The following is a 27,588-nucleotide window of genomic DNA, read 5'->3' on the forward strand; positions in this document are numbered from 1 at the left end:
TGGATCCGGTCTTGGGACTGAAGATGAAGCGGTACTGAGCACGGAGCTTGGCATTTACAAAGAGCTGTACTGAAGAGCAGGTGGGATAGAGGGGCTCTGATAATTGCAAAACCAAGATCTGGACGCTGAATTAGTTTGATATAAGTTAGGGGCAGCAACACTGAAGCAAAGAGGATGGAAGAAAAGGAGAATGAAAAGGCATCGAGTGTAGAATTGGTTGTCCTGGTAAAGCATTCAAGATGGCGTGTCATGCTTTACCCTGCCTGTGATGTGCTCGTGTCATCATCTAGCAAGCGCTGGCCCACGTGTCCAATAAAGTGTAGCTTAATCAACTTAAAAAGAGATTTGTCAATCTAACGTGGCTTCTTCATATGTAAAAAGCTTTAGCTATTGCGCGGAGGTCTTGAAAGGCGACCAGTGACGTTAGGGATGATACTGACGGGTCCCTGCTGCTGGGTGTGTGCAGGGAGAATTGCTGTATGGACTTAGGATGACTACAGCTGCCAGAGCAGCTTTTATTCAGGGGGCTGAGAAGTGTCTTCACTCACCACAATTAAATCTTCAGTGATTGCCCTACCCCTGGGAACATTCCAGGCCAGGCTGGACGGGGCTCTGAGCAACCTGATGTGGTTGGAGATGTCCCTGCTCCTTGCAGGGGGGTTGGACTGGATGGCCTTTAACAGTCCTTTCCAACCCAAACCATTCTGTGATTCTGTGATTCCAGATTTTCCCCAGAGGGATGGAGAATGACTGGTGGACTTTTACAGACCTTGTAAAGATGGTGGCTAGTAGTAGGCTGGACAGGGAGAATCTTTCATCAGTCAGTCTCCCCTCTGTGCCTTGCAAGATCATGGAGCAGATCCTCCTGGAAACCATGGTAAGGCACATGGGAAATAAGGAGGTGACTGGTGACAGCCAAAAGGGCTTCACTGAGGGTGAGTTGTGCCTGACCAATCTGGTGGCCTTCTACAACAACGTCTTGGTGGGCAAGAGATGGGCAACTGATGTCATCTACCCGGACTGGTCAAAGCATTTTACACTGTCGTGCACAACATCCCTGTCTTTAAATGGGAGAGGCATGCATTTGATGGATGGACCACTCGGTGGATAAGGAATTGGCTGGATGGCCGCACTCAGAAAGTTGCAGTCAATGGCTCCACATCCAAGTGGAGACCGGTGACAAGTAGCATTCCTCAGAAGTTGATATTGGGATTGGTTCTGTTTAACATCTTTGTTGGCGACATGGACAGTGGATGGAGTGCACCCTCAGCAAGTTCATGAACGACACCAAGCTGTGTGGTGTGGTCGACAGGCTGAAGGGGAAGGGATGCCATCCAGAGGGACCTTGACAGGCTGGAGAGGTGGGCCCATGCCAACCTCATGAAGTTCAACCAGGCCAAGTGCAAGGTCCTGCACGTGGGTCAGGGCAATCGCAAGCACAAATACAGGTTGGGCAGGGGCGGAAATCGTGAGCAGCCCTGAGGAGAAAGACTTGAGGGTACGGACGGATGAGAAGCTCAACATGAGCCAGCAAAGAGCACTTGCAGCCCAGAAAGCCAAGCTCATCCTGGGCTGCAAGCTAAGGGATTGGCTTGTTGATCGTGGGAAGCAGACCAAGTTTATACAATTTGATTTCCATTAAATCAAAAACTCTATCCCTAGAGATCTTATATCCTGGAAATCTAACATTCATTGTTAATATGATCACTTACTACTCCTTGAAGCTCATATTCTGATTGTTTCACACAAAAATATGCTGTCCAGCATCTTGCTTTCCCCCATCCTGGTTCCCAAACCTTCTCCCTTTCCCTTCGCCCTCACCACCACCAAACAGTATTGTATCTGTCATGAGAAGACGCCAGTCTCCACCCAACCTCACCCCACATCCTGCCTCCAGATTTTGCTGCTTCTGACCTCTCTCCATAGCCAGCATCCCTCTTTTTCTTTCCAGCTCCACAGCTAAATTCTCTTTTAGTCCCTTACCCTCCTGTGCTTGGACTGCTGTACCACCACAGCCTTCCAGGAGTACTCCTTGAAAATACCACCAGAAAAGCCATCTCCCTTGTCCTCCAGTGCACTCAAGGTCCCTTTCCACCACCTTCACTGTTTTCCTACATGCTCTTCCATCAAAAATACATTTCTCACTCCCAGTGCATTTTTTTTTGAAATCCATCAATCCTCTCAGCTTTATTTTCCCATTTATAAGTGTCTCATCAATCGCTCTGATGCCTTCTTCATGTGGTCTCTGTGTGCCACCTGGCTATCTAGAAAACATCTAGCAGGCAAGAGTTCCATTACCAGTAAAGCTAAGTTTGCGATCCAACCCTTCCAGCACAGCAAAACCCTCCTGATGAGCTCCATTTAAATAATAAAACACATCATTTCCCCTCAAATACTGAATTAAAAACCGCAACTTAAGTTGTAGTCGGCTTCTTGCTTGTGGCTTCCTGCTTTCCAGAGTGCTGCTCCTTGGTACAGAATAAAAATGAGAGTTTCTGGAACTCTCCAGGAGGTTTCAGATGGAAGGCCAAGACGCATTCTTCTTGGGTCCTTTTCAGGAGAGCGGCAGAAAGTGTCCTTTCCAGGAAAGCAGTATGATGGTGTCATGGCAAGAGGAGCCAGCTGGGAGGCAGCCAAAGGAGCTGATCGTAATGCGCTACAGCTGCCCTGGCTTCACTAGCACAGCAGAACAGAAAAGCTTAATTTCATAATCCAAGAAACAAATTATTGGAGTGGAGGAAGAACAACCATGAATCTTTGAAAGCCTTGGTGGCAGCTGGTTTGTCATCAGCCGGGCAACTAGGAGTGTCAGAGCTGGATTGTGGTGGCAGGTATCGATTTATCTGGGCGGGTATCCCAGGGATTGTCAGATGGATCAGCCTCAAAGTGTCCCTCGGTGTCTTCAGAGAGTTTTTCCATATCTCTGAGCATTCAGAACTGCTGTTCTCTACATTTCCTTGCGTTCACGTCATCTGCAAAATGGGATGACCGGTACTGTCTGTTCGTTCATGGGAACTCGGCGTTTTTCAATTGCGTAATTAACGCAGAGGGATTCTACTGAATAGTTCTGACTCCAAAAAACACAGAATCATAGAATCACAGAATGGTTTGGGTTGGAAGGGACCTTCAAAGGCCATCCAGTCCAACCCCCTGCCAGGAGCAGGGACATCTCCAACCACATCAGGTTGCTCAGAGCCCCGGCCAACCTGGCCTGGAATGTTTCCCGGGATGATTCTCTAAACTTGGTTTAGAGAGAACCACCTATAAATTCCAAGCTTGGAGCCCTTATCTGGTTTTTCTCAGCACCTCTGCAATCCCCAGGAGGCCGTTGGGAAAGGCACTGCTGCAGGTAGGCAACGTGCTCAGTCAGGAGGCGTTGATTTTCTCACAACGAAGAAAGGAAAGCAGCCATCCTCCCAGCAAGGACAAGCTGTGGGTGCTTCTCTGGGAGCGGCGGCTGCCTTCCTCCAGTCCCCAGTGGCAACGGGGTGTTGCTGCCGTGATCCCCACACCGGGCTTTTCCCCGAAACTTGACGTAAAGCCAAGCCAAAGCTTTCACAGTCTTGGCCACCTGCAAGACAGGAGAAGATCTGCAAAATAAAGCCCAGCCCACTCACAAACGCTTTTTTTCCTGCAGCTTTGAGTCTGCTATAACAAGCTATTTCCTTCAACTACTTGTAGAGGTCTACAAGAATCTTCCTACATCAATTACAAGCGAGCAAATCTGGTTTCTTGCAAGCCTTTCCAGTGATGCTCTGCACAAGGCTTTTAAACTCAAGGTTTCCAGCTTACTGTAATTCACGGCTTTCGGCAGCCAACGGAGGCAAGCTTAATTTCACAAACATCAATTTTAAACCTGAATGCACAGAAAGGATTTTCCCCACAACGTGACACAACCTGCCTATAATGTGTTACGCTGTCTAGCAGCAGACAAATGACATTATGCACCATTTTTTTTTTTTGCTTTGGTAAAAAAAAGAAAAAGAGAGGAAAAAGGAAACAAGCCCCATGTGATGGACATTTATGTGCTCATAGAAAGTGATGGTGAAAGAGATGTACAAATCTTCCATCCTGCTTTTCATTATCAGAAAATAAAAAATGTGAGCAGAATTAATTTTGCTTTAACTGAAATTCTCTGGGGATGCTACTTGCAGGCTAAAGGGGATGTGTCCAGGCTTCCAGCTGGAAATTTTACAGCCTCGTGTTTCATCAGCGGCTGCAACTGTGGTTATTTGTTCCAGTATAAGTAACTCTTGCCTCCTAGGATCTGATTTCATAGCATAAAATAAAAGATTGTGACTAAAATCTACTCCTTCTCCTTGAGAAGAAGCTGCAATGCTTCCCTTCAGTGACCTTACAAACCAAGAACTGAAATTCCCAAAAGTCAGGAAACCCAGAAGTTAAAACTCAAAGCAACCCCGAGCCAGAAAACCCCTTTTGTGGTTTCATCAGTGCTTCCCCATCCACCCCCATCATTCCAAATGGAAAAGGAGCTAAATTTCCCCAAAAATCCCAGCGGAGATCCCCTCCGAGCCCCTGGCCAGGCTGGACAGGGCTCTGAGCAACCTGATCCGGTTGGAGATGGCCCTGCTCCTGGCAGGGGGGTTGGGCTGGGTGGGCTTTAACGGTCCCTTCCCACCCAAAGCCTTCTGTGATTCTACGCTACATCCCCCTGGGTACCGCATCCTCCTGGGCACTGTCCCCCCGCCCCACACTGAGTGCTGCATCACCCCAACTACTGCCTTCTCCAGGGGTAACCCCTCCCCGGGTACCGCATCCCTCCCCGGGTACCGCATCCCTCCCCGGGTACCGCATCCCCCCCCAGGTACCGCATCCCCCCTGGGTACCGCATGCCCTCTCCCCGGGCACCGCACGCCCTCCCTCCCGGCCATGTTCCCCATCCCTGCGGGGCGGTGCGTTCTTCCCGGTGGCCTCGAAATTCGAAAGCGAAAGCGAAAGGGGAAACCGGCTCGGATCACGCTGGATATGTCCGGAGGCGACGGCGAGCGGCGGGGCAGAACCGCGAAGCCCCCGCGGGAGCCCTGAGCCCCCCGGCCCGGCCCCCGGCCCCGCTACCGGTGCCGCCGTCCCATGGCGCGGCCGGTGCTGCCGCTGCTCTCCGGTATCGTCGCCTTCCTGCTGCCCTGGGCCGTCGCCGATACCGGTAAGCGGGGCTCCCCCGGGTTCCCCGGCTCGCCGCCGGCGTGCCTATGCCATCCCCGGGCTACCCACGCCATCCCCGGGATACCCACGCTACTCCTCGGGGTGCCCACGCCGCCCCTGGGGTGCTCCCTGGGGTGCCCACGCCGCACCCTGGGGTCCCCACGCCTCTCCCGGGGCACCCACGCTGCTCCCCGGGATGCCCACGCTGCTCCCTGCGTGCCCACACCCCTCTCTAAGCCCCCCATTCACACCCCCCCCCGGGGTACCCACGCTGCTCCCCGGGATGCCCACGCTGCTCCCTGCGTGCCCACACCCCTCTCTAAGCCCCCCATTCACCCCCCCGCCCCGGGGTACCCACGCTGCTCCCCGGGATGCCCAGGCTGCTCCCTGCGTGCCCACACCCCTCTCTAGCCGCCCCACGCACGCCCCCCCCCTCCGCCTCCAGGGTACCCACGCTGCTCCCCGGGGGTGCCCAGGCACCCTCACCTTCCCCTTGCCCCCCACCCCCGGGTGCCCACATCACCTCCCCACCAGCGTCCAGGGAGGCCGGGGGTGATTTTTGGAGTCTGCGAGACGGATCCACGGGAGCTGCATCACCGCTGGGTTTCACCCCGGGTGGAGTCCGTGGGTTTTCCACGGGACTGTCACTTGTCCACGGCTGAGCATCGCTGCTGGATCGGGAACGTCGCATCGCGTGTCGCTTCTCCGAAAGCAAACTTTGGGAAAAAATCGTCGTCGCAGTTCAGCGTTGATGGCAGAGGAGGCAGCAGTGCTGACAGCCCTGGCAGAGCTGCTGGCAGCGACTGAAAATAATCAACTGAAAATGTGGGAATTGTGGAAGATTTGCGTGGAAGCGCAGGAAACAAGGCTGGAAGGCACTGCAAAGGTTCAGGACAGCTTTAGCTCTGTCCCTTCTCCTGGCTCCCATCTGCTGATGAAGCTGCAACGCCCTAAAAAATGAATTTATTCCCATTTTCAGACAGCCGGGAGGTGCGGCGAGGGCTGTAATATTACTCCAGTGGCAAAAAATAAGGCAGAAGAGCTGCGTGCGCTGCTAGGCGCCTCTCAGGAACAGGCTAAAAATAGCTTTCCATTAGTGCCACTCTGGCCCTTTTGCCTACAATTTTCTAAGAAAAATAATCAAGTATTCCCAGTGTGGATTCTCTAGTGTCTAGTTGTGGTTGTGCGTCCCCCTGCGGTCCTGTGACGCTGGAGGGGGACACCTCCGCGACGTGGGATGACAGCACACGGCAGCATTGCCGAGCCCCGGGACTCATCCTGGCCACGTGCCCGGTGCCTGTGTTTTGCTTCCCGATGTGCCAGGAGAAGCTCACTCTCACCGGCATCATTTAGGATTGCTGGCGGAGAAAGGCAAAAATAGCAAAGCGAAAACACGTGCTTAACTCATGCGAGTACAAAAAAAAATCCCAATATTGTGCACGCATTTCAACTTGGAAATTTAATATCAGCGGGATGCAGGGATGGAAATAAGGCAGCCGGAAGTATTTTTCCCAGGAAGGCTGGTACCCGGCACCGCGGCTTGTTTGGGAGGTCGGCTAACGATCCAACGAGTCTTCCAGCGCTTGGGCTGACACATCAGTGGGAAAACTCAGCCGGCCAAGCTCAGAGGGAGTGGAGACAAACGGAGGGATGCTTCTGGCCATCCTGAGAGAGCCTTGGAGCTTTTTCTTGAATTAAACAAGAAAATAGAAGCCAGATGTTGGCTTTTCCTGTGTGTGAGTCCCCGGAGGTGCCCAGATCCAGGGAATGATATCAATGTTTCAATAAAAAAGCAAATAAGAGAGGGAGAGGCTTGTAGTTTCCATAGATCCCCTTGGTTGGGAGCAAGAGCTTTACCATGCTCACAGCTCTCCCCGTCTATCCGCGTTTTACACCATTTCCGATTCACTGCCAAGTAATAAAATAAAGCCTAAAACTTGGCCACGCATCTCCAGGGCCGTAGCAGGGCTGGAAACCTGAATCCTCAAAGATTTTCTCTCCTTTTCCGCTGCGGCTCTTATTTTGTCTCACCAAATGAACTGAAATCTATGTAGCGATGACGCAAGACGCCAGGGTCGTGATACCGGAGCGTGGAGATGCCAGGATCTTGCCATCACAGAACTTGGGGGTTTTTTTGGAAGAACCGTTTATGTTACAGTCAAATCAGCTGGAGAAAAAGTGCCTTGTGGGATTAGGATGATGAGATCAGGTTTAAAAGTGGAAAAACATGAGCAGGACTTGCAGGTCCCTGTTTTTCCTGGACATTTTGGATGCTTTCAGCTGGATTTCCCACTGCGCTCGCTGCGCAGAGGTGGCTGCAGGCTGTGTTGGCACTGGAAGAGCTTTTCATTCATTTCATGGCACGGCTTCAGGTCTGGCGACCGTGCGAGGGCGTTGCAAAACGCCCTGTGGCATTTCTTCGAAACAGTCCCAGAAATTTCAGTGCCACCTTGAGCAGAGGCTGACAACCGACGCGCTCGGCACATGTGTGGCTGTCGCATCGCTTGTGCAGCTCTTTGGGGCGTCCCAGCACTGGGGGACACGGCACGGACCCACCCAAGCACCAAAATGGAGCAGACCCCCCCGGGATGTTCTGGGGATAGATAACAAATGGGGGCAGGAGATTTTTAAGATTAAGATTTTTCTCTCCAGGTGTTTTGGGTGCCTAGGGGAGCATGTCATGTTGCTGTGCCCATCATCATCGTGCTCCTGTCCCCATCACCAGCACGTTCCCATCCCTGTTGTGCTCCTGTCCCCGCTGCCGTTGCACTCCCATCCCCGCTGTGCTCCCATCATCATCCCGCTCCCGATCCTGCGTCCCTCCATAACAAACGTGCATCGTCCCAGTTGAGCACCACTCCATCCCAGCTGGGTATTTCTCCATCCACGCTGGGCGTCACTTCCCGGCCACGCATCACATTCCATCCGTGCATCGCTCCATCCCAGCTGTGCGTCACATTCCATCCGTGCATCGCTCCATCCCAGCTGTGCGTCACATTCCGGCCGTGCACCGCTCCATCCCAGCCGCGGGCCGCTCCAGCCTGGCTGTAGATTGCTTTATCCTCGCTGTGCATCCCTCCGTCCCGGTGCTCTCGCGTCAGGGGACATGTGCTGGCAGTGGGGTCATGGGTGACCCATTCCTCTGCTGTAGCAGGGGTCCAGGCATGAGCACGGTCTCAGAGCAACCAAGAAACTTTCTCCATTTCACCAAAAAAATGAAGTGAAATCATAACATCCTCTTGTGAAACCAGCCTATTTATGTCCAAAGGGGAAGCACGAGCCCTTCTGGGAATAAGGAAAGTCAGAACTCAGAGCCCATCACTGCCCCATTGCCTGACCACGTGATGCTCTGATTCCAGGCACCTCCAGCACCGCAGGCTGCAGCCTCCAGCTGGGAGAAAACCCTGGGAAGTGGCCGGATGAACTCACGCGGCATCTGGAATTTTTCACGTCCAGCTGCAAAATAAGCAGAGAAAAAAGGGGGCGGTGAGCGCAGGCGAAATGCAGCAGCTGTCGGCCCGGGACGGTCACTGCCGGGGGATGAAATTCTGTGAAAAGTCTTTGGTGACCGGAGGAACTGCTATAAGCAACTGCAAACGTGCTGGAAATGGAGCTTTCTCCTTCTTCATCCCCCGTGTACAGACACAGCCATCTCACAGCTGTCTTTCTGCAGGGTGGATGAGGATCTCCCAGCCCCAGGGCAGCACTGATATCCGCTTCCCACCGCCTGGCAGGATTTGTCCCCCTTGGGTGCCACTCAGTGCAGCAAGCTGGGGCCAGAGGGTGCCTAATCTCCCTGTTGTGATCTTCATATTTTTTTTTTTTTTTTTTTGCAACTCCTCAGTGCCACCGCGATGCAGCCGCCCCAAGGACGTAGCCAACGCGCACATCGATGCGGGCAACGACGCGGTGCTCCACACCCTCCTGCGCTACACCTGCAACCCAGGCTACAAGCGCAAAGCCGGTACCTCCAGCCTCATCCAGTGCATCCTCCGCGACGGCTCCGCTGAGCCCGAGTGGACCCACACCACGCTGCAATGCATCCGTAAGCCCTCATTTAGCAACTGGGACGCGATGGGGACCGGGGGAGGGGGACACCTCCATCACCAGTATGGTGGAGGAGGATGTGGGGCAGCGTGGGCGCCGCCGTTGATGATGTCTCCGCGCTGCGTCTTCCCAAAGGGGATCCGGCTCTACCTCCGCTAACTCCCAGCCCCGAGCTCCCGACAACGCCGTGCGACAGGATGACCCACAGAGGTGAGGGAGGTGCAAATGCAGCCCACGGGGGTTGGTTTGGGGCTGCTGTGACTGTGGTCACGGCAAAACCACAACCGCCGTGATGTGGGAAGCAAAATAGTTCAGTTGTGTGATTGAATTAATTAATTTGCCTGAAATGATGCCATTTTGTAGCTGCTGGATGGATGGGCTGTATGGTCATCGCCGTGAGGCATGAGGCTGAGCACCGAAATAACGGCTCTACCTGGCGCATGCCCTTGAATTTTTTAAATTAAAAGGTTTTATACCATTTTCCCCAGCAGGAACCACCGATGTCAGCCGAAACTCCAGCCCCTTGCCAGCAGCAACGTCTGGGCCGCTGGATGCCGCCAGCCAGTCACCCGTGCCACCAGCACCTGATGGGCCATCACCGGAGACAGCCATGCCGCCAGAGATGTCCCCACCGCTGGACGCATCCACGCCGGGAGAGGGGATGGCCCTGGGGACAACCATGGTGCCCGCTGCTCCCGCAGACCGTGCCACAGGTCAGGCCGCCGCTCCAGGGGAGATAACCCACCAAGGGGGGTGGTTTCAACCAGCAAAGGCTCTTTTACTTTTTCAATGCATTTTTCCCTCCTTTCCAACCCCCTTTTTAGTGAGAATCTTCCCAGCATCTCCCCCTTTCCTGACTTTGCAGCTAAAAAATCTCCATTTCTTTCTTCTTTTCCAGTTTCCATCGAGACCCTGGCCTCTTCCATTGGTAAGCTGGGCAAAAAGCTTATTTTGGCAAGCAGGGGCTTATTTTCTTTATTTTTTAGCTTAAAAGTCCTCTTCGGGGCTGTGGGAGGTTTATACCATGGTCAGTTTATTCTGCACCGGAGGGGAACGCCTCCGAGGAAGGATACAGCACCCAAATTTCTTCCTGGGGAGGGGAGGGCACCCTTGTGAACACACACAAAACGTTTTCGGCTCTTTGTGGAGTCGTTTTGCTCGAGCCAGGCCATGCGTTGGACGATGCTCATCGGCTGCCGTGTCCTCCCTACAGGGCTTCCGGTGCTGGTGGTTGCTGGTGTGGTGGCCTGCTGCTGCTGGAGAAGGAAAAGGTACGTGTGACAATCCTCATGAGGTCCTTCCACCCCTGTGATGAGTTGTCCTTGGTCTCTGCATTTTCCTGAAAGCCCTTTGGGTGGCAGTGACGCTCCCCTCCTCTCCGCAGGCGTACAGGGCAGGACTATGTGCAGACGGTGACGGCCATCCCCATGGTGGCTCCTGCTGCTGAGAATGAGGAGATCTTACTGCCTGGCATCTTCCCCACGGGCTGAGCACCCACCGCTGGGCAATTCAGTGCACCCGCCAGCCCGGAGGATGCTCGGGGCTTGGATGGAAAGCCGGACGTGTTCCTGAGTGGTGGGACGCAATCACATGAGGCCGCTCTTTCCAGCCTGAACAAGTGACTCTCGTGGATGAGACCGCTCCAGCACCCAAAGGTGCAAGGGTGTCCCGTCGTGCGGCTGAATGGGGGGTGGGTGAGCCCTACGAACACCCCAGGATAGATTGGAGGTGGTGGGCATCCTGTGCCAGGAGCCAAAATTCAGAGGAGGTGGTCCTGTGGGTGCTGGTGGGTGGCAGGGAGTGGGCTGGGGGCTGCCTGCCCCAGTGGAGGGTGTTTGGGGTGCAGGGGATGGGGTTTGGGTGCTGGGGTGAAGTTGGGCTGCCCTGCCCCAAACAGCACCCGTTCCCTGGCCAGAAGCAGGGCTAGAGTTGGGTCAGCTGGACAGCAGCCCTTCCGTAGAGCTGCTTTACCCCCAAATTGCCCCCCAAACCAGAAAGCAGCGCTGCTCACGGCAGATAGAGTGTGGGACATGGCTGAGCATCCTTCCGCTGTGTCCTCACTGCCTTCCTGCTCTCTTTCAGCCACTCGCCAGCGAACCCGCAACCACAGCGAAGGGTGCCGGCGCCGTCCCGCCGTGGTTGCAGGGGTCGGCCCTCTACGCAGCTCACGGATTCTTCAGAGGCGCTTTCGGCTCCAACCCCACGTGCCTGCCGGCTCCGGCTGCTCGCAGGCGACCACAAGCAGGAGCAATGTCACTACAGAGGTTCCCAAAGACTGAAGGCAATAACACGACCGAGGAAATATTTTCCTTTGCATATTTTCCCTGCGTTATCTACTTGCTTCCCCCCTTGCTACAGAACAGGCAGCTTCATACTGAAATCCATCTCCGCAGCAGCAAAGGCTCGCTGGTCATCAGCAGTGCCGTGCTCTCGAGGCAAAGGGTGACAGCAACGTGGCAGCTGCCATCTCACAGCTGGACAACAAAAGGGTTTTCAGCAGTCAGCTGGAAGGAGTAGACAACCAACAGCTTAACTTCTGCGTCCGTTCCTCACTGCTGTGTCTCGTCCTCCTGTTTGTGCCGCTGATCTGGACTGTCGGAGCTGGACGAAGCAGCACGTCGGACGCGTGACGGACCAAACCCTCCTGCAGCGGCGCTGCCTCTCCCCAGCGTACCGTGGGATGGTTGGAAAACAGGTGAGGCTGGAAGGAATGGCTGGAGGCACCTGGTCCAACATCCACACTGAGCTTTGTGGTTGCATCCAACATCCACGTCTTAGGTGAACTTCCTCTCGCGCTTAGTTGAGTGGAAGAGGGAAAGCCTTTCTGGAGTCGGTGCTTCGAAAGTGAAAGCAGAGTGGGCGAAGCAGCTACTGTTCAATGAATAGTCATGGAAATCAACAGGATGCACCAGCTTCCTTCAGCAGGCATGGCTTACGGCTGATCTCTTCCAAAATCAGTTTCGGTTTTGATCTCTGCCTGACATGGGCTCTGGTACAATGAGCCATGGAGAAGACACCATCGGATTTACAAGACCACCATGCTGCCTGCACCATTGCTACTGTGATGGCTGGTAAATAAAAGTAACTCAGGACAGCTTCTTAACACAAGGGAAGAGAAAAAAAGAAAGCGTTAAGGCTTTTTTTTTTTGTTACAAATTTAATTTCTGCATTAAAAACACTCTCCAGTTTGTCTCTGAATTAGACGGAAACCAAATGAAAGCAGTTCTGCAGATGCTGTCTCTTCTTCTTCCCTTAGGCTTTGCTGCAGGGAGAAGGGAAACACAGTCTGGGGAAGCCCCTCTGCTGCAAGTAATGAAAATTATTTCAGCTGGGAGAGATTAACAACTTCCTCCCACAGCCAAGAGTGACATTTTCCCTATTAAAACAGGTTCCAGGAAAAAGTCCATTGTCTAGGAATAAAGTGTTTCTTTGGGTACTTTTCACATTTCCTTTTCTTCTGGTGGGTCAGAGGAAGCTCACTGAGGCATGACGTGATGAAATAGCCAGGGATATCCTGGCAGTTTGGTCACTGGAGGTGTTTTCTTGGTGACAGAAGTAATGGAGGAGTAATGCTCCAAAAGAAAAAAAAAAAAAAAAAAATAGCCATCATGTCTGGTACAGTTAAGTGCATATTGTCCTGCGCAGCGATGCAAGCTGTGCCAGCCAGCTCCTGGAGGGCAAGGCAAGGCTGGAGAAAAGGTCTCACACCTCCTTGCAGACAGCCTGGAGGGTTCCTCTTGCAGCTGGTCTGAAATCCTGCTCCAATATCCACCTGGTTTTGGAGCTGGGATGCGACAACAGGCCTTGTCCTGCACCCAGGATGGCTCCAGGGTGCGGCGAGGGCTCTGGGGAGCTGGAGGGCTTCGTTAGAGCTGGATGGGATGTTCCTGAAGCACTGGGAAAAAGGTGAGCGGTGTCAGAGAGCCAAAGCGCTCCTGTGTGCAAGCATGGCAAAGGTAGCCACCTGCATCCTTGCTGCCATCGCTCTGTGGGGGAAAGAGAGATTTCAGACAAGAGGAAGGCTGGTGGAACACAACCTCTGCTTCCAGCTTCCAACCTCAGACACAACCCAATGTGCCCAAAGCATCTCCTGCCACCTCCCCCTTGCAAGGAAATCCTTTATGTGACGGTTTGTTTAATATCTCCAACCAAAAATAGCAGAATCATAGAATGTTTGGAAGGGACCTTAAAGATCACCTGGTTCCAGCCCCACTGCCATGGGCAGGGACACCTTCCACCAGACCAGGTTGCTCAGAGCCCCGTCCAGCCTTGCCTTGAACACTTCCAGGGATGGGACATCCACAGCTTCTCTGGGCAGCCTGTTCCAGTGTCTCACCGCCCTCATAGTAAAAAAAAAAAAATGTCCCTGTGCAGGTCTTTGCTTGTAAAGAATGAGGCTTTGCCCATCTCAGTGTTCATGTCCCCTCCTGACGGCTTGGAGCCATCTCTTGTCCCAGACATGATGCTCCACCAGATTTACTGCATGCTTACTAGGGGAGCTTTGCCTCCACTGCACCTTCTGGGCAAAGATGAACCTCAGAGCCAGAAGGTGGGACCGAAGCCAAAACTGAACCCAAAAGTCATGTTGTCACTTCCAGCCGGCTGGCAGGCGTGATGGGTGCTCTGCTAACCCCAGACGGATGTTCGATGGCCTCGGCTGAGGCTCTAAGAATCAGAAATGGGATCTGACACAACAAAACCCTGAAACGAGCCCCACCTGAGACCACAATTGGTCTCAGAAGAGAGGGCAAGGCTTGAGTGGATCTGTAGGAACTGCCCCGAATCATGCAGTTGGGAAGTCACCCCCCATTATGAGCTGGGGTTGTGAGCAGAAGCAAAGGGCCAAGGAGCTGTGGGTACGAGATCCAGCTATGGGATGCTCCCTGCTCACTTCCACTGAAGCTTAGGTGCTTGTCCCTCCCCAGTGCAACAGGTCAGAACAATCACAAAGCACAGCTGCCCTGCCAGCAACCAGAGTGAGCTTGTGTGAGCTCCCAGTTCAGAAATGTGATCTCAAAGGGCCATGGAGGGGACGTACGTGAGTCACAGGGAGCTTCTTCACAACGAGCCGGCGCGTGGATTGCAGCGTTTGCGTACACTGTGGCACAGAACAAACGACGGCGGTGGCCCCATCTTTCACAGCCTCGCTCATCAACTTGACCCGAAGGAAATGTTCCTAAGAAACAAGAAAAAAAGGCAACACCACCACTCAGAGGGAGCTGAGATACTGGAACAAGATGTTTCTTTTTTTTTTTTTTTCAACCCCCTGGGTAGTAACTTGCAAAGTGAGTTTCTTTTAAAAATAAAACAAACAAACAAAAAACAACAAACCCAAACCCCTAGTGGCAGCAAAAATCAAGTAGAAGCCAGTGGCAGCTCATGAGGAAGGATGTGAAGTAAGAGCTGGCAACCGCTGCAGCCAGAGAAAAGGGAACCTACATGCTCACCCTGCGTTAAGTCACGATTCGTGGAAGACAACACCCAAAAGCAAGGGATTGCGGAAAAAAAACGCTGCAACTTTGTGTCTTGCTACTGAAATCACAGTGCAGAGCAGCGTGAACGGAGAGAAAAATGTGACCTCAGCTATTCTGGTTTATGCCATCACAAGCCAGGGCACAGTTCATACTCGCCAGGAATCTCAGGATCGGTGTGGATCTTATGATGATCTTATTTCATGCTTCTCTACCACACACACTCCCTCCAAACACAGTAATCAGAGATGAGCAGATTTTATGAGTAGTGGGTGCTGCCTCTCTCGGTGCCTTTTCAAATTGGCAGCAGCCCATCCCGCCCGAGACTTTACTGCTTGCAGAGCTGCCTTGAGACTCCAAATCCTAACGAGACAGCGGCGTGCCTGGGAGTTTGCCCTCCCTGGCCATCTGCTCTGCCTCTGGAGTGCTCAGATATCAGCTGAGAAACTGCTGCAGTTTGCAGGTAGGGCTGCTCAGCCAGATCGCAGGTGAGAACGGCTTTCTGTGGTGCAGTGTGCAGGTCTCAGGGCCCTAATTCGCCCTGCCTGAGGATTTGCTTACCTTGCAAAGATTTCACTTACCCCAGCCATTGCTAAAAGCTGTTCCAGGGACTTGGACATGAGCAAATTCTTCTTTGCACGTGTCACGGCGACGTAGAGCAGGTTCCATTCATCCTCAGGATACATGCCTAGGTTGGAGGAAAGATCATCAATAGCTTTAAGGAACAAGAACGAACAGCTCTGACACTTCTAACACTTCAGCTAGTACTTCTGGAAGGATGTTTGGTGCTTTTCTGGCTTGCAGAGCAGCACAGCAGTGCAGCACCCTCCTTTGTTTGCTGTGCAGCTCCTGACACCACCGACAGCTCCTGCCTCGTTCCACGTTCTCCCTTGCAGGCAAAGGCAGGACTCTACGTGCCCAGAGAAGCAGCTCACTGCTACGTGTTTTCCCACCTCCTGGGCACAGACTTGGTACTGGAGGAGTTTCTCAGTCTCTAGATTCACTCTGCAAGCTCCTCCATGCTCATTGGGAAGAGACTGGCTCTTCCAAAGCATGAACTGTGGCACCTAAGCAAAGCAGTGTCTTCCCCAAGCGTGCAGTTGGTCTTTCTCTGTTGCCAGAGGGCTACAAGCTCAACCACAGGAATATTCCCCTGCCCCTGTCTCACTGTGAAGGAAACTAGAAGATCAATGATCACCAGGACAGCCAGCAGCACTCAAGCACGGGCTTGCAGGACAAGCGATGGCAGCACGCTTTCCTTTCCCACTTTCCCATCAGGATGGGTACCACACAGAGCTGTTCCCTTACTGATACTGAAGTTCGTTCTTCTCCGGTAATCCTCACTGAGACCTGGTACTTTCACAAAGTCATCTGCAATCAGCACCGTATCAAACTCCAGGCCTTTGGCTTGATGGACAGTACCTATGAGGTAATCTGTAACCAGCGCACGTTGGGAACAAGAAGGAAAAAAGATCAGTCATTGCAGCAATAATGGTATTTTTAATTTCATGAGGAGCTGAGTCAAATTAAATTATTTCATTCTGCATCCATTTCACTTCTCCCCAAATATAAATCAGAAGGAAAGCGCCTCTATTGGAAATCTAGACTGCTGAAGAAACTTCCCTGGTAAGGAAAACGCCTGCCTATCAGCAGCCTGAGCCCCAGCCCCAGCTCCCAGACAGGAATGCTCTTTATTTGGTGAATTTTTGACTTGTCTGCTTTGTCCCCTCCCCAAATTTTGGTCAGCAAGTTGCAGGGGAACTACAACAGGCCTCCCGAAAAGCAAGATAAAGTCCTAGGGCTTTCCAACTGCAGGAAATATTGTGTCCAAAGGTTTATTTGCCTCTAGCAAAGTCACATTAAGAAAACCTCTGGTGGTAGATTCCCTGCACCAAACTCCACCTGGAGTCCCAGATGTACCCCAGAAGCTGCTGCTCAACTTCCTTTCTCCCTAAAAGACTGACTTGATCCAAATGTAGTTTTTTTTTCAGAATGAGGTGGATTCAGCACTGAAGCTGGATTGAAAAAAAGACCTGAATTTGTTCCCCTATCAAAGACGCAGCTTGATTTTACCTGCCATGTCTTCCTGTGACACGTGGCTGCTCTCAATCTTCTGCACCAGCTCAGGGATCCGCTCTTTGTATTTCTCCACTATCGCAATCTTCACTTCCAGGTCTTTGTCGTCGATGCGTTCTGCATATTCCTTTAAATCAAAGAAGCTCCGAGTTTCTTCCCATTTTTTGATAAAGGAGTCATTTATAACAAGGTTTGCTGAAAAGAAAGTAGCAGATGGCATGATTTTTTTTTTTTTTTGACAGGCGCATATAATGGCATTTTTTAATTCTAATCAAATTTCAGAGTAAGTATGAGGGAAAGCAAGCGTGGGGCAGTGGATGGACTGCCTCTGTGGGATGCAGGGTCTCAGGATGTGGTCCTCACTCTATGATGGGTGGTCTTCACTCAGGATTTTCTCTTTACTGATGCAAAACACTGTCAAAGATTGACGTTCTCATCAAACTGAGTGGTTTCACAAAGCAGCATCACTTTGAGATCCAGAGCTGGTGAAGGGTACGGAAGTTTACAGAGCTCAGGAGAGAACAGCTGGCAAACATTAACTAAGCTCCTTCATTTCGTAGAATCATAGAATGGTTTGGGTTGGAAGGGACCTTTAAAGGTCATCCAGTCCAACCCCCCTGCAAGGAGCAGGGACATCTCCAACCACATCAGGCTGCTCAGAGCCCCAGCCAACCTGGCCTTGAATGTTTCCAGGGATGGGGCATCCACCACCTCTCTGGGCAACCTGGGCCAGTGTTCCACCACCATCAGTGTAAAAAATTTTTTCATAATATCTAGTCTAAATCTACCTCCCTCTGTTTTGAAACCTTTACCCCTTGTCCTGTCACAACAGGCCCTGCTGAAGAGTTTCTCCCAGTCTTTCCTGTAGCCCCCTTGAGGTACTGGAAGGTCGCTCTAAGGTCTTCCCAGAGCCTTCTCTTCTCCAGGTTGAGCAGCCCCAGCTCTCTCAGCCTGTCCTCAGGAGAGGTGCTCCAGCCCTCTGATCATCTTCGTGGCCTCCTCTGGACCTTCTCCAACTGGTCCATGTCCTTCTTATGTTGGGGGCTCCGGAACTGGACACAGTACTCCAGGTGGGGTCTCACCAGGGCAGAGTAGAGGGGGAGAATCACCTCCCTTGGCCTGCTGGCCACATTTCTTTTGATGCAGCCCAGGATGCGGTTGGCCTTCTGGGCCGCAAGGGCGCATTGCCGGCTCATGTTGAGCTTCTCGTCCACCAGCACTCCCAAGTTGCTCTCCTCAGGGCTGCTGTCAATCCATTCTCCGCCCAGCCTATATTTCTAGAGTATGTGTCCTAGAAAGTCTGCAGAACCTTCATCCCCAGAGATAGTTGGAAATAGAAGGGAAAATAAATCAGAAAACAGAGGGAAAAAATCCCAATCTATGAGTTTACTGGGTTCTGGCACTCAAGAAAAGGCATCACAGAGGAAAGCTGGGGAGGGCTGCATGACAGCCACCCCACAGTTTTGGCACTTCTGGTATTAACACCAGCCACTGTAGCAGCCAGAATAGCACAGCCCATGACACTACCATTGAGAAGTCAGTTTTCAACAGGTAACTGCGTGAGGAAATATAAAATTAAACACCCAGAAGCACGTCATTTTCCGTCACTGCGGGAAAAACTAAAACATGTGTGCCGCTGTAGGGAGGATCAGAGCGAGAAGGGTGAGGATGTGCTCACCTTTTATGCGTTCACCTGCGGGTTGACTGAGTTTCCAAATATCGTAAATTTTGCTCAAGCCAAAACGGGCAAGCCCCTAAAACAAAGAACAATTTATCTTAATATACAGGAGTAAAGGTGCTGTCTAGAGTTTCTAGATAAGCCAGCAGGGCCTAGTGGTTACTGGTGTTAAGAGGGAGGGAATAAGGGAAACGTGCTGAAGATGCAGAGCTGGTTTCCTGAAACCCCTGGAGCCGTAGCACAATCAAAGGCAGCTGAGAAAGCAACCATCACGCCCTCTCTGCAGATGGACAGTGAGAAGAAAACAGGTTGCTGTCCCATTGGCATTGTAACAGAGCTATGGCAGAATTTTATATTCAAAGGCTTTTCAAAGAAAAAAAAATGATTTCTATAATGTTTTCTCTTTTTCTAACAGAAAAAAAAGGTTCAGCTGGCAGGAAAGCCAGCTCCAGGCTGCGTCCTCTTTCCTGAAGTGATGGGCCACCACAATGAAGATAAACTCGCTAAACTGACCGTAAATGTTTCCATTTCAATATAAAAAAGCTTTGCTTTGGCAATCCTTACTTTCAGAAAGTATTTTTTCCCCCTTGTTTCCAAATTCAGCTTGTTGTATTCCATCAAAAGAAGCATCAGTCTGAATTTGGACTTACTCCAAACTGCAAAAGCAGATGAGAGTTTCGGTACTGAGCGGTCAGTTCAAATACTCATTGCATTGTAATATGCAGCTTTCTGGTGAAAAAAAAGAGATTAAGAACTTAAAATATCAGCTTAAAATTCAAAAGACCAGGCTTATCCTCAAACATGTTCAGCACTAGGACAACTCTTCGTTCTCTTTGAGCTTCTGCATTTCAGGGTGCAGAGGACCTCAGATTAAATCATAAGGAATGATGATTCAGAGTTTGAAGACCAATGATTTTTGAGGCTTTTGAAACGTGGAGCCTTATTAAAACCTCCCTGCAATTCAAGCCCGTGAATTTCTGCAGATGTGCACGCGCAGATTCTCCTTCTTCAGATACATGGGTGCTTTTTGCAAATGAAAATTCAGTGCAAACCTCAGAACTGTTGCTCCCTCAAGGAGTTAACATTCAGCATTCCTCAGAACCCCTATTTCCCTCACCAGAAAGGCTAGTGCACCAATTTCCCTAGCTTTCCTGGGTGTATTGAGACAGGGACCAGACCATCTGCCGCTCTACTCTGCTTTGGTGAGACCCCATCTGGAGTACTGCGTTCAGTTCTGGAGCCCCCAACATCAGAAGGACATGGACCTGTTGGAGAGGGTCCAGAGGAAGCCATGAAAATGATCAGAGGGCTGGAGCACCTCTCCTGTGAGGACAGGCTGAGAGAGCTGGGGCTGCTCAACCTGGAGAAGAGAAGGCTCTGGGAAGACCTTACAGCAGCCTTCCAGTACTTAAAGGGGGCCGATAAGAAAGATGGAGACAAACTGTTTTAGCAGGGCCTGTAGTGAAAAGACAAGGGGTAATGGTCTTAAATAAGAAGGAGGTAGATTTAGACTAGATATAAGGAAGAAGTTCTTTACTATGAGGGTGGTGGAGCACTGTCCCAGGTTGCCCAGAGAGGTGGTGGATGCCCCATCCCTGGAGATGTTCAACGTCCGGCTAGACGGGGCTTTGGGCATCCTGATCTAGTTGAAGGTGTCCCTGCTTACTGCAGGGGGCTGGACTGGATGACCTTTAAAGGTCCCTTTCAAATCAAAGCATTCTATGATTCTATGATTACAGGACTGGAAATTAGTAATGAGCATAGCACAGCCCTCTGTGGCATCTACAAGCCTTTAGCTTCAAGCATTGTGTTTGTCTCTCAAAAGACCTTGAAAAATGTTTATCCTCTCATGGCGCAGCCAACTGCCTTTCATTGCTTTTTACACTCAGCCTGAAATTACAGCTGATTTTTATTTCCCTAAAGCAGGAACACTGTGCCACTCCATCTAACGCAAATACTTGCAGCGACTTCTTACAGCCATACATCACTCTGGCCCTGCCCCAGCCCCATCCAGCAGACCAGAGCTGCTGCCATCTCATCCGAGCCTCATGAAAAAAGGGACAGATGAGCCTAAAAAGGGAGCCTCCCTGCAAAGATTTGAGAAACAGCTGCTCCAAATAACCCTTCTCCAGCCACGACAGCTGCTGATTTCTCCTTGATTATTAGTTTTAAACCTGGGGGCTACAGAGGACAGCAGATAAGCCACACTTATTTCAAGACACTCATAGGTGTCGCTGCTACATGCGCTAACAGGCTTGGGGACTTGAGGTTGGAATGTGACAGACACACTGGCAATTTCCCCTTACCCCAATCACGTGTATTTTAATTGGTCTCTCTCTTCCAATAAGTTTCACAGCGTTGTCGAACACGTTAAAATTGCTTCGTGATAAGATTGTTATCTTCCCTTCCATGCTACCTCTCACATCACCTGCACGAAGAAATTCCCAGTTAGAAAGCAGGTATCTAAGAAACAAAGATCTTCAAAAACCAGGATTAATCCTGAGACACTTTGTTATGCAGTAGCTCTGACTGCCAGTCACTGAACAGGGCTGACTGAGCTGAGTGGTGCATCGACACAACTTACCCTTTTGGTTTCCACCCACTAATGTCTTATTCCTGATCCCCTTGCAGACATCCAGAATGGTTGCTCCAACGTAAGCTATTTCAGGACCAAATCTGAAACTCTATGCGGAAAAAAAATGAAGGAAACAGCAGGAAAAGCAGAGGAACTTGTTAAAACCTACAAAACTATTACTATGTATGGAACTATACAATTCCCACCAACCTTCTGGACAACCTTTCTCTGAGAGAAAGCACCCAAATCCATCCAAACTGTTCCTAGAAACCCTACTCACTCTTCCTCATGGTGACAGGAACTGTGCTGGGAGATGGGACTACTCTAAAGGGCAAAACGTGGTTTCTAGTCTCTCCACCCCAACAGCTGCCACTGCCAAGACTCTTCCCCAGTAAGTTAATGCGATGTGGCACATCTGTCCTGCAGCAGGGCAGGGACTAGAGGTGGTGGGAAAGCAGGCAGGTCCCTCACTTGGTGAGGCTGCTGGAGAGGTGATGGATCAGAGCAGCAGAGCAGGGCTGAAGGTTGCTCCTTATGGTTTCCTAACCTTTAGATCAGGGACCAACAGTCAAAGCATCGTGAGGTCAAAGCCCTACTCAAGTTTCACGAATACCGTGATTAAAAAACGTCAGTGCTTGGCTGAGCACAGCACCTCCATCAACAAACAGAAGCAGAACATCTTGTTACCCAAAAAACTCCACAAGGGAGGTGATGTAAAGCTGGTCCTAAGACGTGTCACCAGATGTGCTGCTGCAAATAAAGGCAGTCCCTGCTCTTACGTGCCCATCCCTGGCTCCTGCTCCTTGGCAAGGCTAGCAGGGTGCAAGGGGAAAACGCAGCTTGGATGGATGGGCGTTTTGGTGGCCGTTCTGGCTTGGGAGCTGGTGGCATTAGATCATGTACTGCTGGTTTACGCTGATTCATTCTGCAAGGATTCCCAAAAGGATAGTTCCTCCCTTATGTCAGCTGTGAGAATTGTGTACCCATGTGGCTAATCAGGCCAAAAAACTAATCAGGGTGAGCTTTCAGTTGGCACAGCAGCAAGTTAGGTAATCCAGCCTGGAGACACAAGCATCAGTTGTGCTGAAAGAAGGCAAGAGCTCTCTTCCAGGGCAAACTCAGAGCAGCTGAAGCTGCTCATTAAAATTATGCCCTCGACAGACATACAGGGCAGGAGGTATCACGGACAAAGGGACACTGGTGGGACAGAGGTGGCAATGCCAGAGTTTGTACAGAGCCAGAAAAAAAAAATATTGTGTGTACAGCCAGCAGATACGTCCTCCTTAATCAGTGTGGCTTTATTTCAAGGAGGTCACTGCCAGAACTAAATTAATCTCTGTGCTCCAAACTCCATCTCTGTGCATGAGATCCACTGTTGTAACTGATTGGCGATATAAGCAAGGAGGATATCTGCTGCTGCCCACTCAGCTGGAGCTGAGAACTAACCCAGAAAAGAGGGGATCTCCTTAAAATAAGGCATATACTAAGGTCTCTACCCCAGGACTCATTTTTCAAGCCATATGGCTTTCCTAGTGATGGGATCGCACATCGCACAAAGGAGCTCTGCAGCGCAGAGCGTGAACAGCAAAGCATGCCACTAATCCAGGCAATGCAAACACTCCACGGTGACAAACTCAAGAAGTCTGGTCTTCTGAAGAAGGACGTGGACCATTTTCCACTGCATTTTGGACCTGTCCAGGGAAGGACAGCGGCAGACCCTCGTCTTACCTGGGTGAGGTAGTAGACATGGGTGTGAGGCACTGAGTAGAGGGTATTGACGGCGCCTCGGAAGGTATAGATCTGCTGGTGAGGGTCTCCTGTGAGGATTATGCCACACGACTGTGACAGCACAACATCCACGATGGCTGCAGGAAAACATCGGAGCATTAAAGAGGAGCCTGCTCATAAACTGAGAGTGAACTGTACAATATCTCTTGCCTCTACAGAGGCTTGGCAGGGTCAGTGCTTGGCTGAGCACAGCACCTCCATGAGGAAGAGTGAGTAGGGTTTCTAGGAACAGTTTGGATGGATTTGGGTGCTTTCTCTCAGAGAAAGGTTGTCCAGAAGGTTGGTGGGAACTGTATAGTTCCATACATAGTAATAGTTTTGTAGGTCTCTTGTCTCTACAGAGGCAAGATCTCTTGCCTGATGACTTATGGCATTTAAGAAGGGGGCAACTGCTTGCATCGTGTGCAGCTGCAAAAGCATAGCCAAACTCCTGCAAAACCAGGTCCCCAGTGAGTTCAGGTGGAAGATTGTCTGAAGAAACCTTTGAACCATTTAATGTCTCACCCCTTCTGCAATAAACCACGTCCTTGCCTATGCTGGTGCTAGGTTTTTCCCTGTTAGCAACAAAGCAATAACAAAAGGGTCTGGACAGCATGTCTGGATGCCCAAAGCAACTGAAAGCAACGCCTCAAGCTGACGCATGTGTACTCTTGTAGCTTACTTACAAGCTGCCTTACTGAATTTGCAAGGATCTGGGACCAAGCAATAGGTCAGTTATAATGTTGCAGCTGAGGGGCAGAATTTTTTTTAATTCTCACACACTCCTGAGCACACGACCGTCCTCTCTGTAAGGTGCTCAGGAAAGCCGCAGCTCTGTCTCCTGTCACTGCTCACCTGGCGTGCAGTCCTGTGCTTCATCGACAAAAATGGCATCATAGCCTGAGAGCTGGGGCTTGCTGAGCTGCCAAAGCTTCAAATACCCTGTGAGAAAGAATTAAGTATGTCAGTGAGAGGCTAATTTTCCCATCATAAACCACCACGATCTTTAAAACAAGTTCCTTTTTAAAAAATACAAATGTTTCTGGCTCCAGTTCTTGCTTGGAATTTGCAGGACATTTGGAGGGGTTGCAAAAATCTCTATTGCTCCCAGATGTTGCTCTGTCTTCCTTGGCTGTATGTGGGATGGAAAAAAAACCCAAACAAAACCCAAAACAACCTGACTGCACGGGAAAGCAGCTGCGGTGATGACTCCTAACCTCTTAATGCACAAAAAAAACAACAAGGAAGAGGGTTTTCCCCAGCATGAGCTAGCTCTGGCACTATCTGCACACATGCTAAGAAGCAAGAGGAAAGGACATGCTGGCAGCAGCAAGGAACAAACACTGGCTGTTAGCACTTGTCTGCTCACTCTCTCACCCATGATTTCTGTGATTTTGCTGCCAATCACACACAGCTGAGTAGTTCCACCATCTTCTGATGGAAAAATGGACAAACTTCCAGCTTTGGGGCCTGTTTTGAGCCCCCTGGTGAGCTAATGGCAGGAGAACAGGAATTTTATACTTTTTGATGCTCATTCCTGCTGCAGAGTCAGAAGTAAGAAGTATAAATCTGTTCAGTTTTCTACTACAGCTCTTTATCGAAAGCCTGTTTGACACCCGGCCTCTCTTACCATCACAAGTTATCTTGTATTTCTTCTCTACGTCTCCATCCAGCTTCTTCATGTTGTGCCATATCTCTTTGGCCTCTTCCACATTGATCTAGAAAAAGAAAACAAGAGGGTCTGGACAGATCGCTTGGAGCAGAAAAACAGTCCAGGCACAGCAGATCTTGAAAGGCTTTGCTGAAGCCTTTCTTCTCCTACTTCTCTTCTGTGTCACCAGAAGAGAAGAAATAACAACTGCAAATTGGATTTCTGCTAGCCGGGCTGGATGTGATCGGATGTGATCAATGCACAGCAGAAAGGCTAACTTTCTCCACAACTCCAGCCCATGTGGTTTGTGACGTCAGTGCCGTCCTTTAAGTGTCGCTAAGATGCCTGCACTCTAAATGATAATTTTTGAGCTTGGCTCTGTGTATCCAAATGACTAGAGAAATGTTTATTGTCTTTACATGTATGTTGTGGTTTTGTTTAGTGAGGGGGGGCCTAAGGTGGCAGCTTCTGTAGGAAACTGCTAGAAGTCGCTCCCCTTTGTTCAGCGGACTCAGCCGGGCCTAGGGCGGACGCGCTGCTGGCCAAGGCCGAGCCGATTGGTAGCAGAATGTTCTGTGATAACGCCTCTGCGATAACATGCTTAAGAATGGGAAAACAGAAAAAAAGAAAGAGAAGAGAAGATGTGAAGAAGCTGAGCGGGGGCAGAGGCGGAGACAGGGAGGCACAGGCCTCATGGGCCTTTTAGGCCTCACCCTCTGGCCTCTCGCCAGGCGGCCGACTGGGCCCAACTCGGCCCGGCCTGGCTGCAAGAAGTGGAGAGGAAATGAGATGGTGGATGATGTGAAGAGATTCTGAGAGGCGTCTGCCAGCCTGTTGTGAAGAACTTTTCTTGTGAGAGAAACAACTGCAGACGCCAAGGTCAGTTGAGAAGGAGGGGGAGGAGTAATGGCGGCTCCTGGCCGCCTGTGCTGACAACCATGGTGGAGCAGGTTGTCCCCCTGCAGCCCATGGAGGTCCACGGAGGAGCAGAGATCCACTTGGAGCCCATGAAGGACCCCACACCGGGGGAGGTGGATACCTGAAGGCAGCTGTGGCCCGTGGAGGGCCCACTGGGACAGCCGTTCTGGGGAGACTGCACCCCATGGAAGAGATGACCCACGCTGGAGCAGTTTCACAAAGGACTGTACCCCATGGGAGGGACCCCACACTGGAGCAGGGGAGGAATGTGAGGAGTTCTTCCCCCGACCATGAAGCAGCAGTGTAAAACAATGCGTGATAAACTGACCGCAACCCCCATTCCCTCTTCCCTGCTGTGCCGCTCGAGGGGGGAAGGTAGTAGAGATAATGTTAAGCCCGGGAAGAGGGAGGGGTGGGGGGAGTTTATCTTGTTCTCTGTCTCATTATCCTGCTGTTTTTAGTAATAAATGAATAGTTTTCCCCAAGTCAAGTCTGTTTTGCCCGTGATGGTAACTTTAAGGATTTCTCCCTGTCCTTATCTCAAACCTTGAGCCGTTTTTCTTATATCATCTCCCCCTGTTCTCTCGGAGGGTGGGGGGAGGGAGAGAGACTGCGTAGTCTGGTCCGGATCGGGGCTGAACTACGACAATGTAATATCATAACGCCGGTCAGGCACCAATAGAAATACATGCAACCTCTTCTATCCTTTCCTTGCAGGGAAAGGCAACTGTACTGAGCAAAGACAGTTGAAAATCTCTTCTCTAGAAACGAGCTGTGCAAACAGGGAGAACAAACAGACCCCAGTTCCTTTGGATTTGTCACTAGAGAAAAAAAATATATTTTGACAGTCAGTTCTGACAGCTGAAGCACAAATATTTGTGAACTATGAGATCTGGGATAACTACAGCCCCTTCTAAACCTTGCAGCCCAAGTGTTGCTTCATCTCAGATACTCACTTTCTTTTCTTTTCGACTGACAAGTGTTCTCTCGCCATGAGTATTTTTGAACCACACAGGAGTGTGCTCTTCACAGATCTCTTCATCTGAGGAGGCAAAAAAGTTTTCAAGGGTCTGCGAGACTGTTTTCGCTCTTATGAACAGAGATTGTCCCTCACGGTTCTGGATAAGGAAACTCACGGAGTAAACCGACATCTTGGAGAAATTCAGCCTGCCTTTTTCTTTATAGCTGTGCCACAGATGACAAAAAACAAGAGAGACATGTTGAAACACACATGAAAAGCCTACTGGAAAAGCAATCTCACTTTTGCCTAGTAATGGAATATCTTTAAAATCTGCACATATTTATCCTCACTATATTCCTGGCAGAAGCACAAAGTTGTTATTTTTTTAGATTTTATAGATGCAAAGTCGAACCAGAGAGATATTCCCATCGTTCACCCTGCAATTACAGATTGTTTTCAGAGCCAGGTAAGAGGATTTCCCTCTTCTTCCATGCTGTGGCTCATTTTCCCTTCTGTCTGCAGTTTAGATATGCCTACATAATTGGTGGTGGTGCCAGAAACTGCATCGTTAGAAGAACTCAGGTTAAGAAAACCCCTCCTCTGTTAAAGAAAAGCAGCATTTAGAGTGGTTGTACCACTGAAGTGTAAATGGGAAATGGGAAAAAGCCATTCTTAGCGGCTTTCCATCTCCCTGTGAAGTGCTCCTTGACTACAAACACAGGCAGGATGTCTTTGTAACAGCAATGGGGCTTATGTCAGCACAGTCTATGCCAGAGCAGGGCAATGAGTCTGCTTCCCCAGGCTCCTACGGATGCTAAAATCACTGGCCCATCCGATTTAAAAGAATTTGGAAATCATAAATTACAGTCTGGCTTGAAGCAAGTGAAAGAAATAATTTCCCCCATTATTTTTGCTTCCTCAGGTCCTGGAGGCTTACTTCAAAACCAAACCCTCCTTTCCTGACATGTTTTTTTTCCTGCTCCGCTGGCCTTCAATGAAGAAATCTAAAATCCCCACTCACTATTTGCCAACACTTCCAAATGCTAACGAATGGAAAGTCTTGCACGTAACGTTTCTGGGGAAGACACATTTCCCCCTCTGTGCAACAGCTTTGTTAAACGTCAGGTAAAGGAAATTCAGATCGGCGAACTTCTCCGCATACTTGACCAAGGTTGAGGTCTTTCCTGTACCTGAAGAACAGAAGAAAGTAAACAAAAAGCATCCGGAGTCAGGTATGAATGAATCCACACACCTCTCGTCAGCTTTACCTTCCCCTCCTGC

At 50.5% G+C, this 27,588-nt stretch overlaps 3 protein-coding genes across 5 annotated transcripts in view; 1 reads left to right on the forward strand and 2 right to left on the reverse strand.

Annotated features, from left to right (window-relative positions):
* The window catches only part of COPG2 (coat protein complex I subunit gamma 2), a 29,530-nt gene extending 21,283 nt beyond the window's left edge, over nucleotides 1-8,247 (reverse strand). Inside the window, exons 1-2 of the mRNA XM_086744264.1 lie at nucleotides 5,687-8,247; nucleotides 1,984-3,571 (exon numbers count right to left, since the gene is read on the reverse strand). Of these exons, the coding sequence (XP_086600390.1) occupies nucleotides 1,984-2,173 (190 nt within the window). The 5' untranslated portion in view covers nucleotides 2,174-3,571; nucleotides 5,687-8,247. The remainder of the gene's footprint in view (nucleotides 1-1,983; nucleotides 3,572-5,686) is intronic.
* LOC104484390 (interleukin-15 receptor subunit alpha) lies at nucleotides 4,954-10,708 on the forward strand. 2 transcript variants are annotated; one of them, XM_086744393.1, is made up of 6 exons: nucleotides 4,956-5,164; nucleotides 9,008-9,208; nucleotides 9,702-9,923; nucleotides 10,109-10,138; nucleotides 10,424-10,481; nucleotides 10,595-10,708. In XM_086744393.1, the coding sequence occupies exons 1-6, from the start codon at nucleotides 5,092-5,094 to the stop codon at nucleotides 10,698-10,700; spliced, it is 690 nt and encodes a 229-aa protein (XP_086600519.1). In that variant the 5' UTR covers nucleotides 4,956-5,091; the 3' UTR covers nucleotides 10,701-10,708. The 2 variants fall into 2 exon arrangements, with proteins under 2 accessions (XP_086600510.1, XP_086600519.1); XM_086744384.1 differs by lacking the exons at nucleotides 10,424-10,481; nucleotides 10,595-10,708 and having other exon boundaries at nucleotides 4,954-5,164; nucleotides 10,109-10,326.
* FBH1 (F-box DNA helicase 1) overlaps nucleotides 10,348-27,588 on the reverse strand; it is a 33,780-nt gene continuing 16,539 nt past the window's right edge. For both annotated transcript variants that reach the window (XM_086744244.1, XM_086744251.1), the window contains exons 10-22: nucleotides 27,329-27,497; nucleotides 26,303-26,531; nucleotides 24,408-24,495; nucleotides 23,633-23,719; nucleotides 22,739-22,875; nucleotides 21,020-21,119; nucleotides 20,742-20,863; nucleotides 18,436-18,511; nucleotides 16,755-16,952; nucleotides 15,990-16,115; nucleotides 15,263-15,369; nucleotides 14,249-14,386; nucleotides 10,348-13,196 (exon numbers count right to left, since the gene is read on the reverse strand). In XM_086744244.1, coding sequence (XP_086600370.1) covers nucleotides 13,077-13,196; nucleotides 14,249-14,386; nucleotides 15,263-15,369; nucleotides 15,990-16,115; nucleotides 16,755-16,952; nucleotides 18,436-18,511; nucleotides 20,742-20,863; nucleotides 21,020-21,119; nucleotides 22,739-22,875; nucleotides 23,633-23,719; nucleotides 24,408-24,495; nucleotides 26,303-26,531; nucleotides 27,329-27,497 — 1,697 coding nt within the window. In that variant the 3' untranslated portion in view covers nucleotides 10,348-13,076. The remainder of the gene's footprint in view (nucleotides 13,197-14,248; nucleotides 14,387-15,262; nucleotides 15,370-15,989; nucleotides 16,116-16,754; nucleotides 16,953-18,435; nucleotides 18,512-20,741; nucleotides 20,864-21,019; nucleotides 21,120-22,738; nucleotides 22,876-23,632; nucleotides 23,720-24,407; nucleotides 24,496-26,302; nucleotides 26,532-27,328; nucleotides 27,498-27,588) is intronic.

This window comes from Chlamydotis macqueenii, chromosome 1 (assembly GCF_036417535.1).
Source record: "Chlamydotis macqueenii isolate bChlMac1 chromosome 1, bChlMac1.mat, whole genome shotgun sequence".
NCBI lineage: Eukaryota > Metazoa > Chordata > Aves > Otidiformes > Otididae > Chlamydotis > Chlamydotis macqueenii.